Genomic DNA, 17,152 nt, shown 5'->3' on the forward strand with positions numbered 1-17,152 from the left:
ATGCGCTCAAGCGTGTTTGTATTTCCTTATCGTCACATCACGTAACCCGCGCCTCCCAGCTGCAACTGCGGCATACCATTACAAGAGGGGTCGTGGGGGCAATACCACAATCCCTGTAACAGCAGTTGTCGCTCGCGCAGACGCGGGAGTAGAAAAAAGCCTAAAAAGAAGCCTTTCACCGAGTAGGCTGAGAGGATTTTTGGCCGCCTCGCAAGCACGTCACACGCATGAGGGCCGATTAGTGGGCCGGACTAAAATCAACTTCCGACCATGCTTACTCCAGCCATTTTTAAAAATTTGTCAACCCTACCCCTCCGCACCAAAAATGGGCATCCGGCCAGGCCATAGGGTCCGACCGGTCCAGCCCAGGGACGGACTGCCAAGCTCTGGTTTTGAATATGTAATGATGTGTAGATAAGATATGCATACTTACTTGCTTCAGTTGCACTTACTGCACGATAATGGTGTCAGTTTAAATGTTAAATTTCATTAAACATACAAACATTATACAAAAAAAGCCTGCGTAATTTGAATAATAAACTGTGCAAACTAGGCCAGACAGCTCAATCCTCCTGAAATGATCAACAGGAATGTCAATAACTCTCGCACACTGTTATAATAAACTTCCGAATCCTCCTAAACAGATAAGCCCAGAACTCTTCTCCACTGAGAAATACAATGAATTTGCCAACCTCTTTAGTGAGAAAATCAAAATCATTAGACAAAAAATTAACACTATGCAGACAAACAGGAAAACTGACCTATGTCTAAAACTTAGAAAGAACTTGAATGTTACGTCACAATTTAATAAGGCTGATTTAAAAATCTTAGAATTTTAAAAGAGCTTGTCTAGGAGACAGGCCACTGTTGTACATCAAATAATTGCTTCCAAAGTTGTGACATAAAAACAAGCTACTCTGATTCAAAGAGAGTGACTTTTTAAATGTACCTCTTTTGATAGATCCTAATTGTTATATAATTGTTTAGTTGTATTTTCATCGCTAAGCAATAAAATACAAACACCTTCCTTCTTGATGTTACTTTACATATTCAGTGTTCAAGCAGTGGGAAAAAAATGTGAAAATGTACAATTCTTCACTGTGATATCAATGAACATTAACATTTCAAGGTGCTTAATTTAAAAGAGAGGTATGTAATAAAATAAAAGTGACCACATTCCTTTCTCTGTCCCTCCTCCCTCGGGAATCTTAGTTGGCAACCACAATCCAGCCTAAGAGAAGTTGTGTCTAGTAAAAAATATAAGAGGATTGGGGCTCAGATATCAATTGATTAGGATCCAGTGAATTAAGCTATTGCTACATTCCAAAGGGATTTCCACGGGGCTTGACTGGAAACTGGAAGGTTTTAAATCCACACTGTGAAACATCCCACTGTGTGCTGTCTCTCTTTGTATATAACAGGCGGAATAAGAACTCTCAAAGAGTGTTAGAGTAATCTACACTTCAGTTTGCAGAAAGAGAGAAGTGGTGAGCAAACCACTCTCAATGATTTCAGTTGCCTGTTGGACCAGTGAATTCAATTCTTTTGTTTTCACTGTGGACTGAAAACATTTGTGTTTGACGTAAAAATATGAACAAGAGACTAAAAGAAAAAACACAAACAGTTCAACTTTGATTTTCACGGTATTGACATATTAACCTGGAGTTCAGTTAAAATTGAATATGAGTCAACAATTGAACAGTAAAGCTGCATATTTTCCATGTTCATTTTAGGGTGCACTCGTACTGGTACTGCAGAGCTGACACCCTACAGAACTTCACTTCCATAACAATTTGTCGGAATCTCCATATTTTTTCACATTTTTTCAATAACATTACCGCGTGACGGTTGTTGCAGCGCATTGTGTACAGTTATAAGATAAAAATAATTATGCATACTGTTCAAATGCACAACACAAACATCACTCATAATCATAACATCATCATCATATCATAATTGTTAATAAATTATGGCTTCAATATTTATCATTGCAATATTTCAACAACTTTGTAATGGTGCACGCAGTTACAGCCTGAATCAAAGTATGAGATTTCAGTGCGCCATCTTCAAAAATATCTGTACCTATTGATGAATTAGCCTTTACAGATTCTGTTTTCAACTGTAGTAAACAAAGCAAGACTATTCAATCACATGACGCAGAACTCAAAAGTGAAAACTAAAATTTGGTTTATTTTGCTAACAAATTAGATGATTGTTGATAAATGCCTTTATAGTGGCCACAAGATGTTTGGCCGATCCTATGCAATGTCAAGTACATGGAAAGGGCAGGAAATAATTACTGCATTGCATTGATGACAGTTTATGCTATGACACTGTTATAACTGTTTTAAGCGCCTATGAGGCAGTGCCTGAGCCTTACAAACAAAAGTTTTGAAATCTCAGAAAAGCCCAAACCTCACATATGTTGAATTAAGCCCGGGAGAAAGGAACACTTTTTGACAAATAGTGTGCATCTGCCCAAGCTGCGACCTTTTCCTCTGTACGAGAACTCGTGTTGTTGGAGGACTTAAAGAAAAATCTCCCTGACTGTGTTGTGGTGTACTTGAATGAACAAAAAGTAAACTCTCTATTTGTGGTAACCCACAGAAATAAATTTATCAGCTTGGTTGGAAGGCTCCGTGCTCTGCCACCTCTGAACACTTCTCCTGCAAAGTCCGTTAAAGCTAACAAAGACCGAAATTGTGTTTACTGCCATAAACCGTCACGTTATCTCATTCTTCCCTGTCTTAAAACAGCTAGTGACTGTTGCTCGCGGGAGAGGAGAGCGGCAGCACAAAAGAGGAGCCAGTACTCCAGAAGTCGTGATAAATCATAAATGCATGGATAAATGGCATTATTTTGGCTTACGCAAACAAGCCAAGGGTCGAAGGTCCCCCCATATACTGTGGTCTGCTGTTTGGGAACATTCTGGCTTTCCTGTTAAAATCGCCGATGGGGAAAGGTACGTGGAGGAGTCCCAAAGTTGTGTGCCGACATTGCTACATGAGATTGGCGGCTCTGTTGCAGATACTGTAGCACGTCTAACATGCACGGCATCATCCGACTGTGAATGTTTATTAGACGAGGGAGCAAAAACGTTCAACTTAAACAGCGAGATTTATCATACTGTAGCATCTTCCAGGAACACGCCGTCAGACGTAGTTTAATCATCAAGTTTTTATTAACCCAAGCACAACTGCCCGCGCTCTTCTTTCTCCGCTCCCCCCCTCGCTTGCCGTACGGTGCATTCATGAACCTCGGAAACATCACAACTCAGCAACACACAAATCCGACCACATCACAGATAACCCAATTCGTTAAAATATGCTGTTTAACATTCAAAGATTTCAATGCCTAAAAAGTGTATACAATTTCATAAAAACTTTTTAAAGTTACAGTAGTTTTTCAATATAAAAAGAGTTGTAATATAGTTAGCAATAATTGTAATTGTTATTGTATGTATTTTTTTTAATCACAAAAAGTGTATACCGGTACATGTACTGTAATGACAACTTGTGTTTAACTTGAATACTTAGGTGTGTCATTGGCTATTGCTGATGAGTGTTTAAAGATTTCAGTGTTTTAATAATTTACAAAACTAAGAGATCTTTATTGATAGTGTATTTTTCATTTTTTCTGGTGTAATTTCTTAGAATATCACCGGAATGGTTTGCTATTACTTATTTTTTCGAAAAAAAAATGTACCATTTACTTGTCATCTTCTCAAAAAACCATTTAAGAAAAAAAAATCTGTTTTTTTGTACCGAAAATATCCCGAACTGAAGTTTCCCAAAAACCGAACCGAACCAAAATGTGATTTAGCGTACCGTTACACCCCTATTTAAGATAAGATAAGATAAGATAAGAATGTCTTTATTGATCCCACAGTGGGGAAATTTTCATTGTTACAGTAGCAAAGATATAGGTCACACAGGGGCGGCGGCATAATGTGGCCATTAATGTATAACATTGACGGCAAACATTTAGAATCAAACCTATGTAGATATACGCAGTAACATGTGTATATACACATGTGTATACACACCAACCTACATCTACATAAAAAATATGAGGAACACTCATTTCGGCCTGTACATAGTACAGAGGAAAAAATACTCTAAGTAAGTGACAGTGCTGCAGTGCTGTAGTGAAATGTAAGGAACAGCATTGGATAAAAATAAAACTAGACTAACAGTAGTGGGGAATGTTGAGTATTGCACGGTATTACAGTAGTGGGGAATATTGGGTATTGCACGATATGAGCTCAGGTGCAGGACTGCACAATTGCACTAATGTCCGCCAGTTTGTAGAGACTACACAATGTTCTTGTTAAAGAGTCTGACAGCAGCAGGCAAGAAGGAACGGCGGAATCTCTCCTTTGCACAGCGAGGGTGTAACAGTCTGTCACTGAAGGTGCTGTGGAGTGCTGTTAGGGTGCCCTGGAGGGGGTGGTCCGGGTTGCCCAGCATTGATGACAGCTTGGCCAACATTCTCCTGTCTCCCACCGAGTCCACAGAGTCCAGGGAGCAGCCCAGGACAGAGCCGGCCCTCTTGACCAGTTTGTCCAGCCGCTTCTTGTCCCGGGCCGAGACGCCGCCTGCCCAGGTGACCACTCCCTGGAAGATGACCGATGCAACCACCGAGTCATAAAAGTTCCTGAGGAGTGTCCCCTGAACCCCAAAAGACCTCAGTCTCCTGAGTAGGAAGAGTCTGCTCTGACTCTTCCTATAGAGGGCGTCTGTGTTGTCGCACCAGTCCAGTTTATTGTTCAGATGAACACCCAGGTACTTGTAAGTTGAGACTCTCTCAACATCTGTTCCCCGGATATTCACTGGTGCAGGTGAAGAGTGCTGGCGCCTACCGAAATCCACCACCATTTCTTTGGATTTCCCCGCATTGATCAGGAGGCGGTTCTGCTGGCACCAGTCCACAAAACCCTGAGTAAGTTCTCTGTACTCCCGATCATCTCCGCCTGTGATGAGGCCGACAATCGCAGAGTCGTCAGAGAACTTCTGCAGGTGACAGGTAGGGGTGTTGTAGTTGAAGTCCGAGGTGTAGAGAGTGAACAGGAAGGGAGCCAAGACAGTTCCCTGTGGGGCCCCCGTGCTGCAGAGGAGTACGTCAGACACACAGTCCTGTGTCCTCACATACTGTGGCCGGTTTGTGAGGTAGTCCTGGATCCATGTGGTGAGGTGGTGCGCCACCCCCGCCCGCTCCAGCTTGTCTCCCAGTAGGGTGGGCTGGATGCTGTTGAAAGCACTGGAGAAATCAAAGAACATGATCCTCACAGTGCTCCCTGCCTTCTCCAGGTGGGAGAGTGAAGTGTGGAGGAGGTAGATGATGGCATCATCCACACTGATGCCAGGCTGGTATGCGAACTGGAGTGGGTCCATTGAGGAGCTCACCAGGGGGCGCAGGTGGACAAGGACCAGTCTCTCCAGGGTCTTCATCAGGTGAGACGTCAGCGCCACTGGTCTGAAGCTGTTGAGCTCCTTCGGGTGGAGGGTCTTTGGCACCGGGACCAGGCAGGATGTTTTCCATAGCTGGGGGACCCTGCCCAGCTTCAGGCTCAGGTTGAACATGTGCTGGACAATTCCACACAGCTGGTCTGCGCAGGATTTGAGGAGCTGGGGGCTGATGCCATCTGGACCCGCTGCCTTCCTCGCCTTCATCTTCTTCAGCTGGTTCCTCACCTGAGATGTTGTGAAGGCCAAGGCTGGACAGGAAGGAGTGGTGGCTATCTGGTGTAGCTGGGAGCTGGAGACTGTGGAGAAAAGAGGGGAGGGGGTGACACGCCCAGCAGGAGGAGTAGGTGGAGACTGCAGCAGGAGAGACTGAGTGGAGGCAGGCATCTGATCGAACCTATTGAAAAAGAGATTCAGCTCATTTGCCCACTGCAGGTCCCCCCCAGTCCGGGTCTTGGGTTGTCCGTGGCCTGAGATGGTCTTCAGGCCCCTCCAGACTCCCCTGGCGTTATTCTGCAGCAGCTGCTCCTCCATCCTCTTCCTGTAGGACCTTTTCCCCTCTCTGATCCTCCTCCTCAGCTGGCGCTGCACAGTCCTCCGCTCCTCTATGTTGCCTGACGCAAAAGCCCTCCTCTTCTCCTTCAGGAGAGCTTTTATGTCTGGTGTGATCCAGGGTTTGTTGTTGGAGAAACACCTTACTGTCCTGGTGGGTATGGTGTTCTCCATGCAGAAATTTATGTAGTCTGTAACAGTGTCCGTTAGACTACTAATGTCTTCCCCGTGAGCATCGCTGAATACTTCCCACACAGTTGTGCTGAAGCAGTCCTTTAAGGCCTCCTCGGCCTCTCCAGACCATCTCTGAACCGTGCGGGTCACAGCTGGCTGCCTGCGGACCAGAGGTTTGTACACAGACTGGAGAGCCACCAGGTTGTGATCAGCTTTGCCCAGCGGGGGGAGGGGCAGTGATGTGTATGCCTCCTTGGTGTTGGCATAGAAAAGGTCCAGTGTTTTATTGTCTCTGGTGTGGCAGGTGACATACTGTGTGAATGAAGGCAGAGAGGAGGAAGGGGAGGCATGATTGAAGTCACCAGAGATGAGTACCAGGGCATTTGGGTGCTGTGTTTGTAGCCTGCTCACTGCTGCAGTCAAGACATCACAGGCTGTGTCGCTGCTGGCAGCTGGTGGGACGTAGACGGTCACCGCGATCACGTGACTAAACTCTCGCGGGATGTAGAATGGCCTCATGCCAACAGCTAGCAGCTCAATATCCCTGCTGCAAAGCTGCTCCTTAATCGTGATGTGCCCAGGATTACACCATCTATCGTTCACAAACACAGCCAGCCCTCCTCCTTTCCTCTTTCCACTCTCCAGCGTCCTGTCCGCGCGTATGATTTGGAAGCCGTCCAATTCTACGACCGCGTTCGGCGTTAGCGTTGTTAGCCACGACTCCGTGAATAGCATCAGGCTAGCCTCCCGGAAGTCCCTCTCGTGCCGGGTAAGCGCCGCTAGCTCGTCCATCTTGTTGGGGAGCGATCTAACATTCCCCATGATAACAGACGGGAGGACGGGATGGTATCGTCTCCTCCTTTCCCGGCGTTTAACCCCCGCACGAGATCCCCGTCTCTTCCTCCTCAGCTCACGGGGGATATCGGGTCTCGCCCCGGGAGCCGGCGCATGGTTAGCACGGAGTGCTAACAGCTGATTCCGGCTGTAAACAATGGGGGCTCGGCTCCGAGCCAAGTCGCCGGACACGATCGCGCAAAAAATAGCAGCAGCAGCAAGAATACCGCAGTTTGGGTGTCCATTGCTACGCAAGTTACGACTATCAATTATACGAAAAAGGTATGAGGTAGAGTAATATTAAAGAACAAAAACACACGAAAAGGCTCACCGATGAGCCGGAGCTACTGTAGCGGGCTGCCACTCGCGCGGCGCCAGAAGTACTTAACATCATACAAAAAATAAACCATGGAAAAATCAAATCTATTTTGGATATTCAACAAAGTAATTATTTTCCCTAAGTCATTTCAAGAAGAACAATGGCAGCGCTCAACAAAGCCAGTCAGAAATCAACTCAGAAAGCGGTATTTCAAATTTATCTCAGGGGATCCAGGTGTTTGAAGAGTTGGAGGAAGAGGCGGTTGTTGGCATGATGTCTGCTGGACCATACATGTATGAGCCAGATGCTCAGGATGTTGAAAATGTTGTGCCTGAATGACCGGACATGGAGTGGAGATGAGATCCATCAAGACTGGAAGAATGGTAAGATGTATAGGCTGCCGTTATTAGCCTAGCCTTATTGTTTGGAATTGGAGGCTGTGCTGGTTGCAAATAACGCATGATGAGATTACATACCTATTCCATTTATTCTTCTAGCACTGAGAGTATCCGTCATGTTGAGTTGGTGTTTCTTGTCATATTTTGATTAGGGGTGTAACGGTATATGGGGGTGTATTACTACGTTTCAGTATGGCATGCTCGGTTCACTCTACCTTGCTTACCATTTCTGATCAGTTCTTATTATTAGCGCGAGCTTACGCACTTGCGCTAGTGACTGTTGCTCGCGGGAGAGGAGAGCGGCAGCACAAAAGAAGAGCCAGTACTCCAGAAGTCGTGATAAATCATAAATGCATGTATAAATGGCATTATTTTGGCTTACGCAAACAAGCCAAGGGTCGAAGGTCCCCCCATATACTGTGGTCTGCTGTTTGGGAACATTCTGGGTTTCCTGTTAAAATCGCTGATGGGGAAAGGTAAGTGTATCAGTCCGAAAGTTGTGTGCCGACATTGCTACATGACATCGGCGGCTATGTTGCAGGTAATACGTCTAATAACGCACTTTAAACGGCACCATCCGACTTTGAATGTTTCTTTGACGAGGAATCAAGCAGTCTTTTTAGCCAAAAACGTCAAACTTAAATAGCGAGATTTATCTTATTGTAGCGTCTTCCAGGAACATGCCATCAGGCGTAGTTTAATTACGTTTTTATTAATCCAACCGGCTACTGTGGGACGCAGCCGACGCCAATTTTGAATACAGTACAACAAACGTTTCTTTCAGAAGTACTCCGCTTTCTTTCAAAAGTACTTCGCTCCTCCCCTCGCTAGCCGTACGATGCATTCATGAACCTCTGAAACATCACAATTTAGCAAAACACAAATGCGACCACAACACAGATAACCCAATTTGTTACAATATGCTGTTGAACATTCAAAGATTTCAATGCCTAAAAAGTGTATAGAATTTCATAAAGACTTTTTAAAGTTCCTGTATTTTTTTCATTATAAAAATAATTTGAATATAGTTAGCAATAATTGTAACTGTTATTGTAGCTGAGTGTTTAAAGGGTCCAGTGTGTTTATAAAATTAAGAGATCTTTATTGTTAGGGATTTTTTTTATTCTGGTGTAATTTCTTACAATATAACCCGAATGGTTCGCTTTTATTTATTTGTTCTAAAAAAAATGTACCGTTGTCATCTTTTCTAAATAAACATATATTTTTTTTAAATCTGTTTTTTTGTACCGAAAATATACCAAACCGAAATTTCCAAGAAACCGAACCGAAATGTGATTTAGCGTACCGTTACACCCCTAATTTTGATATTACTAGTAGGCATAGATAAGGAATATTTAATGAATCATAAAGTCAAAAGTCAATTTGCAGTAAAATTCACTTGTGATCGTCAGTTTTCCAAGAGGATGAGGCATGTTCATTCATCAACAAAGTGATCGATTTACAAACAACTAAGACACCGGGTTTTTCATAATTGACTATAATCACACCTAACTTTTTACAAACCCTTTATCATAAGCAAAATGGTTGAGAAAACAGATCTTTGAAGTGCTTGAAACAAAGACCACTCATCGACAGCGGCGTGAAATTCAATCGCGTTGCGAGAACGAAACTGGTCCATTTACGTGCCCTATTTTTATCTTTGGGCCACTCAAACAACTTCAGTTCAGTACAATGGCTGACTGGCGACTTGGTCTTCTTTAAATTACATCATTCGCCAAAGATTACTGGAGACTGCTGAACATTTATTTTCGTTGTTAAGCGCATTGCTATGGGTCTAATTATGAATCTGGGTTAGTTGTGTTAAAAAAAAATACTGAAAGTATGCTTAAAATAGTTTTAGCCATTAGTACTACTCAAAAGAAGGTTGGCTAAGTTTACTTCACACTTGATCTTTAAAGGCACTGAACGAAAAAATGGTATCTTGTTCCGTTCCACCAAATGTGCTCATTATGTTAGCAACTTTCGCAAGCGTATTCTAAAGGCTAACGAAAAAAGCCAAAACTTCACTCACTGGTACACAGACAAAAATGAAGCGTGGCTTTGACAGAAAAGTGTGATCTCAGTGTAGGTGATAAAGTGAGGGCATTTTGCTTCCTGTTCCTGGTAGCGCATTATCGGCTACGTTCTCTGGTTCATATGAAACAATTAGAAAATTCAGTGATATGGCCAATGCAGTGAACACGCCTGATAGAAAGCGAAAAACATACTTTCGCCACATTAATACTTTTAAACTTCACCATTCTTGTGTGCCTGAGCCCAAATCCGATATAGCTAAAAGTTGTCTGACGCGTGATATGTCCGACGATGGTTCAACTGTTCACAAGACACAGTGTCTGTTTCCCAATTTCAGAAATGTTAAAAGCCGTACCTTCCGGCGCCGCGCGAGTGGCAGCCCGCTACAGTAGCTCCGGCTCATCGGTGAGCCTTTTCGTGTGTTTTTGTTCTTTAATATTACTCTACCTCATACTTTTTTGGTATAATTGATAGTCGTAACTTGCGTAGCAATGGACACCCAAACTGCGGTATTCTTGCTGCTGCTGATGGCTATTTTTTGCGCGATCGTGTCCAGCGACTTGGCTCGGAGCCGAGCCCCCATTGTTTACAGCCGGAATCAGCTGTTAGCACTCTGTGCTAACCATGCGCCGGCTCCCGGGGCGAGACCCGATATCCCCCGTGAGCTGAGGAGGAAGAGACGGGGATCTCGTGTGGGGGTTAAACGCAGGGAAAGGAGGAGACGATACCATCCCGTCCTCCCGTCTGTTATGATGGGGAATGTTAGATCGCTCCCCAACAAGATGGACGAGCTAGCGGCGCTTACCCGGCACGAGAGGGACTTCCGGGAGGCTAGCCTGATGCTATTCACGGAGTCGTGGCTAACAACGCTAACGCCGAACGCGGTCGTAGAATTGGACGGCTTCCAAATCATACGCGCGGACAGGACGCTGGAGAGTGGAAAGAGGAAAGGAGGAGGGCTGGCTGTGTTTGTGAACGATAGATGGTGTAATCCTGGGCACATCACGATTAAGGAGCAGCTTTGCAGCAGGGATATTGAGCTGCTAGCTGTTGGCATGAGGCCATTCTACATCCCGCGAGAGTTTAGTCACGTGATCGCGGTGACTGTCTACGTCCCACCAGCTGCCAGCAGCGACACAGCCTGTGATGTCTTGACTGCAGCAGTGAGCAGGCTACAAACACAGCACCCAAATGCCCTGGTACTCATCTCTGGTGACTTCAATCATGCCTCCCCTTCCTCCTCTCTGCCTTCATTCACACAGTATGTCACCTGCCACACCAGAGACAATAAAACACTGGACCTTTTCTATGCCAACACCAAGGAGGCATACACATCACTGCCCCTCCCCCCGCTGGGCAAAGCTGATCACAACCTGGTGGCTCTCCAGTCTGTGTACAAACCTCTGGTCCGCAGGCAGCCAGCTGTGACCCGCACGGTTCAGAGATGGTCTGGAGAGGCCGAGGAGGCCTTAAAGGACTGCTTCAGCACAACTGTGTGGGAAGTTTTCAGCGATGCTCACGGGGAAGACATTAGTAGTCTAACGGACACTGTTACAGACTATATAAATTTCTGCATGGAGAACACCATACCCACCAGGACAGGAAGGTGTTTCTCCAACAACAAACCCTGGATCACACCAGACATAAAAGCTCTCCTGAAGGAGAAGAGGAGGGCTTTTGCGTCAGGCAACATAGAGGAGCGGAGGACTGTGCAGCGCCAGCTGAGGAGGAGGATCAGAGAGGGGAAAAGGTCCTACAGGAAGAGGATGGAGGAGCAGCTGCTGCAGAATAACGCCAGGGGAGTCTGGAGGGGCCTGAAGACCATCTCAGGCCACGGACAACCCAAGACCCGGACTGGGGGGGACCTGCAGTGGGCAAATGAGCTAAATCTCTTTTTCAATAGGTTCGATCAGATGCCTGCCTCCACTCCGTCTCTCCTGCTGCAGTCTCCACCTACTCCTCCTGCTGGGCGTGTCACCCCCTCCCCTCTTTTCTCCACAGTCTCCAGCTCCCAGCTACACCAGATAGCCACCACTCCTTCCTGTCCAGCCTTGGCCTTCACAACATCTCAGGTGAGGAACCAGCTGAAGAAGATGAAGGCGAGGAAGGCAGCGGGTCCAGATGGCATCAGCCCCCAGCTCCTCAAATCCTGCGCAGACCAGCTGTGTGGAATTGTCCAGCACATGTTCAACCTGAGCCTGAAGCTGGGCAGGGTCCCCCAGCTATGGAAAACATCCTGCCTGGTCCCGGTGCCAAAGACCCCCCACCCGAAGGAGCTCAACAGCTTCAGACCGGTGGCGCTGACGTCTCACCTGATGAAGACCCTGGAGAGACTGGTCCTTGTCCACCTGCGCCCCCTGGTGAGCTCCTCAATGGACCCACTCCAGTTCGCATACCAGCCTGGCATCAGTGTGGATGATGCCATCATCTACCTCCTCCACACTTCACTCTCCCACCTGGAGAAGGCGGGGAGCACTGTGAGGATCATGTTCTTTGATTTCTCCAGTGCTTTCAACACCATCCAGCCCACCCTACTGGGAGACAAGCTGGAGCGGGCGGGGGTGGCGCACCACCTCACCACATGGATCCAGGACTACCTCACAAACCGGCCACGGTATGTGAGGACACAGGACTGTGTGTCTGACGTGCTCCTCTGCAGCACGGGGGCCCCACAGGGAACTGTCTTGGCTCCCTTCCTGTTCACCCTCTACACCTCGGACTTCAACTACAACACCCCTACCTGTCACCTGCAGAAGTTCTCTGACGACTCTGCGATTGTCGGCCTCATCACAGGCGGAGATGATCGGGAGTACAGAGAACTTACTCAGGGTTTTGTGGACTGGTGCCAGCAGAACCGCCTCCTGATCAATGCGGGGAAATCCAAAGAAATGGTGGTGGATTTCGGTAGGCGCCAGCACTCTTCACCTGCACCAGTGAACATCCGGGGAACAGATGTTGAGAGAGTCTCAACTTACAAGTACCTGGGTGTTCATCTGAACAATAAACTGGACTGGTGCGACAACACAGACGCCCTCTATAGGAAGAGTCAGAGCAGACTCTTCCTCCTCAGGAGACTGAGGTCTTTTGGGGTTCAGGGGACACTCCTCAGGAACTTTTATGACTCGGTGGTTGCATCGGTCATCTTCCAGGGAGTGGTCACCTGGGCAGGCGGCGTCTCGGCCCGGGACAAGAAGCGGCTGGACAAACTGGTCAAGAGGGCCGGCTCTGTCCTGGGCTGCTCCCTGGACTCTGTGGACTCGGTGGGGGACAGGAGGATGTTGGCCAAGCTGTCATCAATGCTGGGCAACCCGGACCACCCCCTCCAGGGCACCCTAACAGCACTCCACAGCACCTTCAGTGACAGACTGTTACACCCTCGCTGTGCAAAGGAGAGATTCCGCCGTTCCTTCTTGCCTGCTGCTGTCAGACTCTTTAACAAGAACATTGTGTAGTCTCTACAAACTGGCGGTCATTAGTGCAATTGTGCAGTCCTGCACCTGAGCTCGTATCGTGCAATACCCAATATTCCCCACTACTGTAATACCGTGCAATACTCAACATTCCCCACTACTGTTAGTCTAGTTTTATTTTTATCCAATGCTGTTCCTTACATTTCACTACAGCACTGCAGCACTGTCACTTAGAGTATTTTTTCCTCTGTACTATGTACAGGCCGAAATGAGTGTTCCTCATATTTTTATGTAGATGTAGGTTGGTGTGTATACACATGTGTATATACACATGTTACTGCGTATATCTACATAGGTTTGATTCTAAATGTTTGCCGTCAATGTTATACATTAATGGCCACATTATGCCGCCGCCCCTGTGTGACCTATATCTTTGCTACTGTAACAATGAAAATTTCCCCACTGTGGGATCAATAAAGGCATTCTTATTCTTATTCATTCTTATTCACTTCTTGTGCATTTGTCCCAGGGACAGCGGAAAAACAATGCTGATTTATTCAATGAATTTCTCTGCCTTTTTGGTGACATGCTAAGCATGATATTATTGTAAATGTTGCAAAATTAATTTGCCTGCACCCATACCAATTAAATGGCGCAAAACACACTCATGAAACAAGAAGCTGAGTATTTGTTGAAGCACGGGTTGGCCACAAATAGCTCCAATGCATGGAGCTATGCAGTTCACCTTGTCAAATTGAGGGCAAACCTGCTGGTTCTCCTCCGTTTATCAGTGATTACCATAAAGTGAACTAAGCTACGCTACGGTCCCTGATTTATACCTCATGCCTCGTAAGGGGGACTGCATTGATAACCTCGGTTCTGCTACCTTTGTTAAAAAAATTGATTTATTGAAAGGTTACTGGCAAGTGCCATTAACTGAGCGGGCCTCTGATATATCTGCGTTCATCACGCCTGATTACTTTTAGCAATACAGTGATACTTCTACTTACGAAAGTCTCTTCAAATGAAAATTTCAAGTTACGAAACGCCTCAACAGGAAAATATTGCCTCTTGTTATTTCAGGATACGAAAGGTAAATATAGAGTATGGGCTGCTACTCACAGCTCCAGAGTTTCCTGAACGCAACATACGCATAGCTGCTCTGCCATTGTCTATTACCTGGCATCCCATTGGCTAAGAGGGACCTCTACCGTATGTCTCTATGTGTGTAGGTAGACTGGTAGATAGATATATATGTGATAGATATGTCTATCCAGCGTCCTCGTCATTTGCCCCTTGGCGATGATATTGATTTATTATTAGATCCGGCCCGCAGCAAGCCGGTGTGAGTAGCAGATGTGATCGGGTCCTTCGCGCCTGCCGATGACGTCACGCTTTAAAATCTCGTCTCTACTTACAAAATGTTCTACTTAAGGAAATTTCTTTCAGAACCAATTAATTTCGTAAGTGGAGGTACCACTGTACACTGTTATGGCTTTTTGAATGTACAAGGCACCTGCCACTTTTCAGCGGTAAGTGAACCTGGTTTTGCACAGCTCTCCTAACTGTTGTGCGTATTTACATGATTTGATTGTACACTTGACTTACTTGGGAAGATAACCTTGACATACTCCAGCAAGTTTTCTCTCGATTAGCCAATGCTTCACTCTTAATCTAGTAAAGTGTGAGTTTGGAAATGCTACGTTTACGTATTTGGGGCATGAGGTTGGCTAACGCTAGGTACGTAGAAGCCAAGGTTGCCGTGATAGTGGCGTATCCCACTCTTTCCACTCGTTGCGCATATTTCCTTGGCATGGCTGGCTACTACAGAAGCTTTTGCCGCAAATTCTCCACCGTAGTTTTGCTTCTCCCCAACGTATTGAGTCCCAAAGTTTCATTCATCTGTACCCCTGAGCAGTTGTGATGTCATTCTCAGTCGACGGAAGTGGCAAAATGGCCACCCCCAGAGACCGCTAAAAATGGGTGGATTAACTCTTATTCCACAAACACAATATTTAGCAGAATGCCTTGTTTCAACTAGTGGGCTTGCTGTCAGGTTTATCCGGCAGACATTTATAAATGTTCACACAAAACAAAGAGATGAAGATACTCTCTTTGTATTTTACGCTTGCAAGGAGAACGGAGAAGAACTGTACAATACAATTCTTACAAGCGTTCTAAAAAAAAGTCTCTCCGTCTCCCTTTTTATTCTCACATCCCTACATACATGGGCGTTCCAACTTTAAAGGATGGGGTGAGCAAAAGGGCATTTGGAACGTCTTGTACTTCTCTATGTGTCTGCGTGTAGAGAAATCAACAATGTGGCAGGAAATTTCAATAATCATCTTCATCTTAGCATTCGTTAGCGTGGCATCTACCTGACCTCCTCACGGTTAGTTTGTGGAAGCATCATGAGCAGCAAATGTATGATTAGCAAATTATTATGATTATTTTATCAATAATTATTCCCACACTTGCATAGAACATATTCTTGACAAAAGAATAGGTTTGAGTTGACTTCATCTTTAACCTTCCTGTTGTCCTCATTTTCTGTATACACCGTCTGTCATCCGGGACAAAATTACCCGTCTTCACTGTAACGAAAATGGGATGCCAGACCGGGTGAACACAGGGCTTGACCCCCGATCCTTCGCAGCCAGATCTGGAATACACATAGTCGGCCAAACCCAGAAGGGCTAAAACCAGCATCTGGAGCGACTTTCCGGAGCCAAAGGAAGACCAACGCATGGTCTTTCCAATTCAACCACAGATAGCAAGGAAGTGCTATCTCAGCAGGAGGTCACAAAAAGGCCAACACCAACATAAAGATGCCGGACCACCTTCTGTCTGCACTCAATCAAGCCGTCTCTGGCGTAGCTGCCCGAAACATTAAACCCACAGGACCCGGCCCCCTCGGGCGCCACCACCAATGGAATACACATCCTTCTACCCAAAAACTGCACATTGGTAGACCACGTGCCACCCCTAGTGGTGAGTGTGAAGATGGACTGACCCGCGTCTGCAGCTCGAAACTAATTAAAATTATGTTTTAATTTGCGTCCAATGTGTTCGTGTTGATCTGCCTCCACAGGACATATGAAATGAAAACAACACCCAATACATGATGTTTGGATTATATTGCAGTTTTAGTTATACTCGATGTGACCACTTGTGCAAGAAAAAAAACACAACAACTTTACTGTGCGTTCCATCATCCTGGAATGCGACCGACCTGTTCAGTGATAAAACAAAACAAAAAAAACACAACAACAGGTATTTTAACATTTCTGCTGATTTGTGCAAATATCTAAAATCTTCACAAATTAGGGAAGACCGTTTTCCTTCAGCCAACGCCCAGACGTGAAGGAAGAAAGCAGCCAGGTTCATTACATGCGGGGCCTCTAAAAAAGCCTGTGCAGAATCTAACCTCGTCCTCTTAAAAAAAATCCTCTCTTGGAAAAAAAAACGCTCTTGGAGAACACGGTCTCTTGAAAAAAACCTCAAAATTCTACTGGAAGGCTATTCTGAAACTCACTCCCTTGAGAACTTTTTATTTTTTTTGACTTACTAACTCTTCTCTCTCACCAGCCACCCTCTGACTCGTCCCGGGTCAGAACATTTGCTCCTTTTTCTTTTGTGACTCTGATTTTTGTTCGGGTCGCCCACCGCCAGAGACCAACCACGGTGCACCTGGTGACTTCAAATTTTTGTTTGGGCCAATCTGATAGTTCTAGCCTCACCAGCTTAGCCAGCCCTGTGCGGCCCCATGCACAGAAGGTGCGCCATCTCCCTCAAAACGGGGATCACAGTGTGCTGAAACGCTCTCACGACCAGTGTCTGCGCGCCTGGAATGGCGGTCTGGACCACGCCGCGTGCTGAGCTGCAGAATCGACGGGGGCCGTTGCAATCATTTGTCTTGGGTTGAACTTTTACATTTTTGGACTTAATTTTCCTTCTTCTTCTTGC

The 17,152-nt window shown here is 45.8% G+C and overlaps 1 protein-coding gene across 1 annotated transcript; it reads right to left on the reverse strand.

The window, feature by feature from the left end:
* Positions 1 to 5,069: 5,069 nt before the first annotated feature.
* Positions 5,070 to 15,934, reverse strand: LOC147152380 (uncharacterized). The gene is made up of 3 exons (XM_086054294.1): positions 15,806 to 15,934; positions 5,406 to 5,834; positions 5,070 to 5,259 (listed from the first exon to the last, which is right to left on the reverse strand). The coding sequence occupies exons 1-3, from the start codon at positions 15,932 to 15,934 to the stop codon at positions 5,122 to 5,124; spliced, it is 696 nt and encodes a 231-aa protein (XP_085910420.1). The 3' UTR covers positions 5,070 to 5,121.
* Between the last annotated feature and the right edge of the window lie 1,218 nt (positions 15,935 to 17,152).

This window comes from Filicampus tigris, chromosome 2 (genome assembly GCF_054856515.1).
Source record: "Filicampus tigris isolate MCC_2025a chromosome 2, RoL_Ftig_1.0, whole genome shotgun sequence".
Lineage (NCBI taxonomy): Eukaryota > Metazoa > Chordata > Actinopteri > Syngnathiformes > Syngnathidae > Filicampus > Filicampus tigris.

What these genes read in the sequence shown, in the direction of transcription:
- LOC147152380 (XM_086054294.1), bottom strand. Translation starts at nt 15,934, where the DNA reads ATGCGTTGGTCTTCCTTTGGCTCCGGAAAGTCGCTCCAGATGCTGGTT. An exon ending in TCAAGCCCTGTGTTCACCCG is followed by an intron (nt 5,835 to 15,805) that starts GTCTGGCATCCC and finishes GCCTCCACTCAG; the next exon opens with TCTCTCCTGCTGCAGTCTCC. An exon ending in TTGTCCACCTGCGCCCCCTG is followed by an intron (nt 5,260 to 5,405) that starts GTGAGCTCCTCA and finishes TGATTTCTCCAG; the next exon opens with TGCTTTCAACAGCATCCAGC.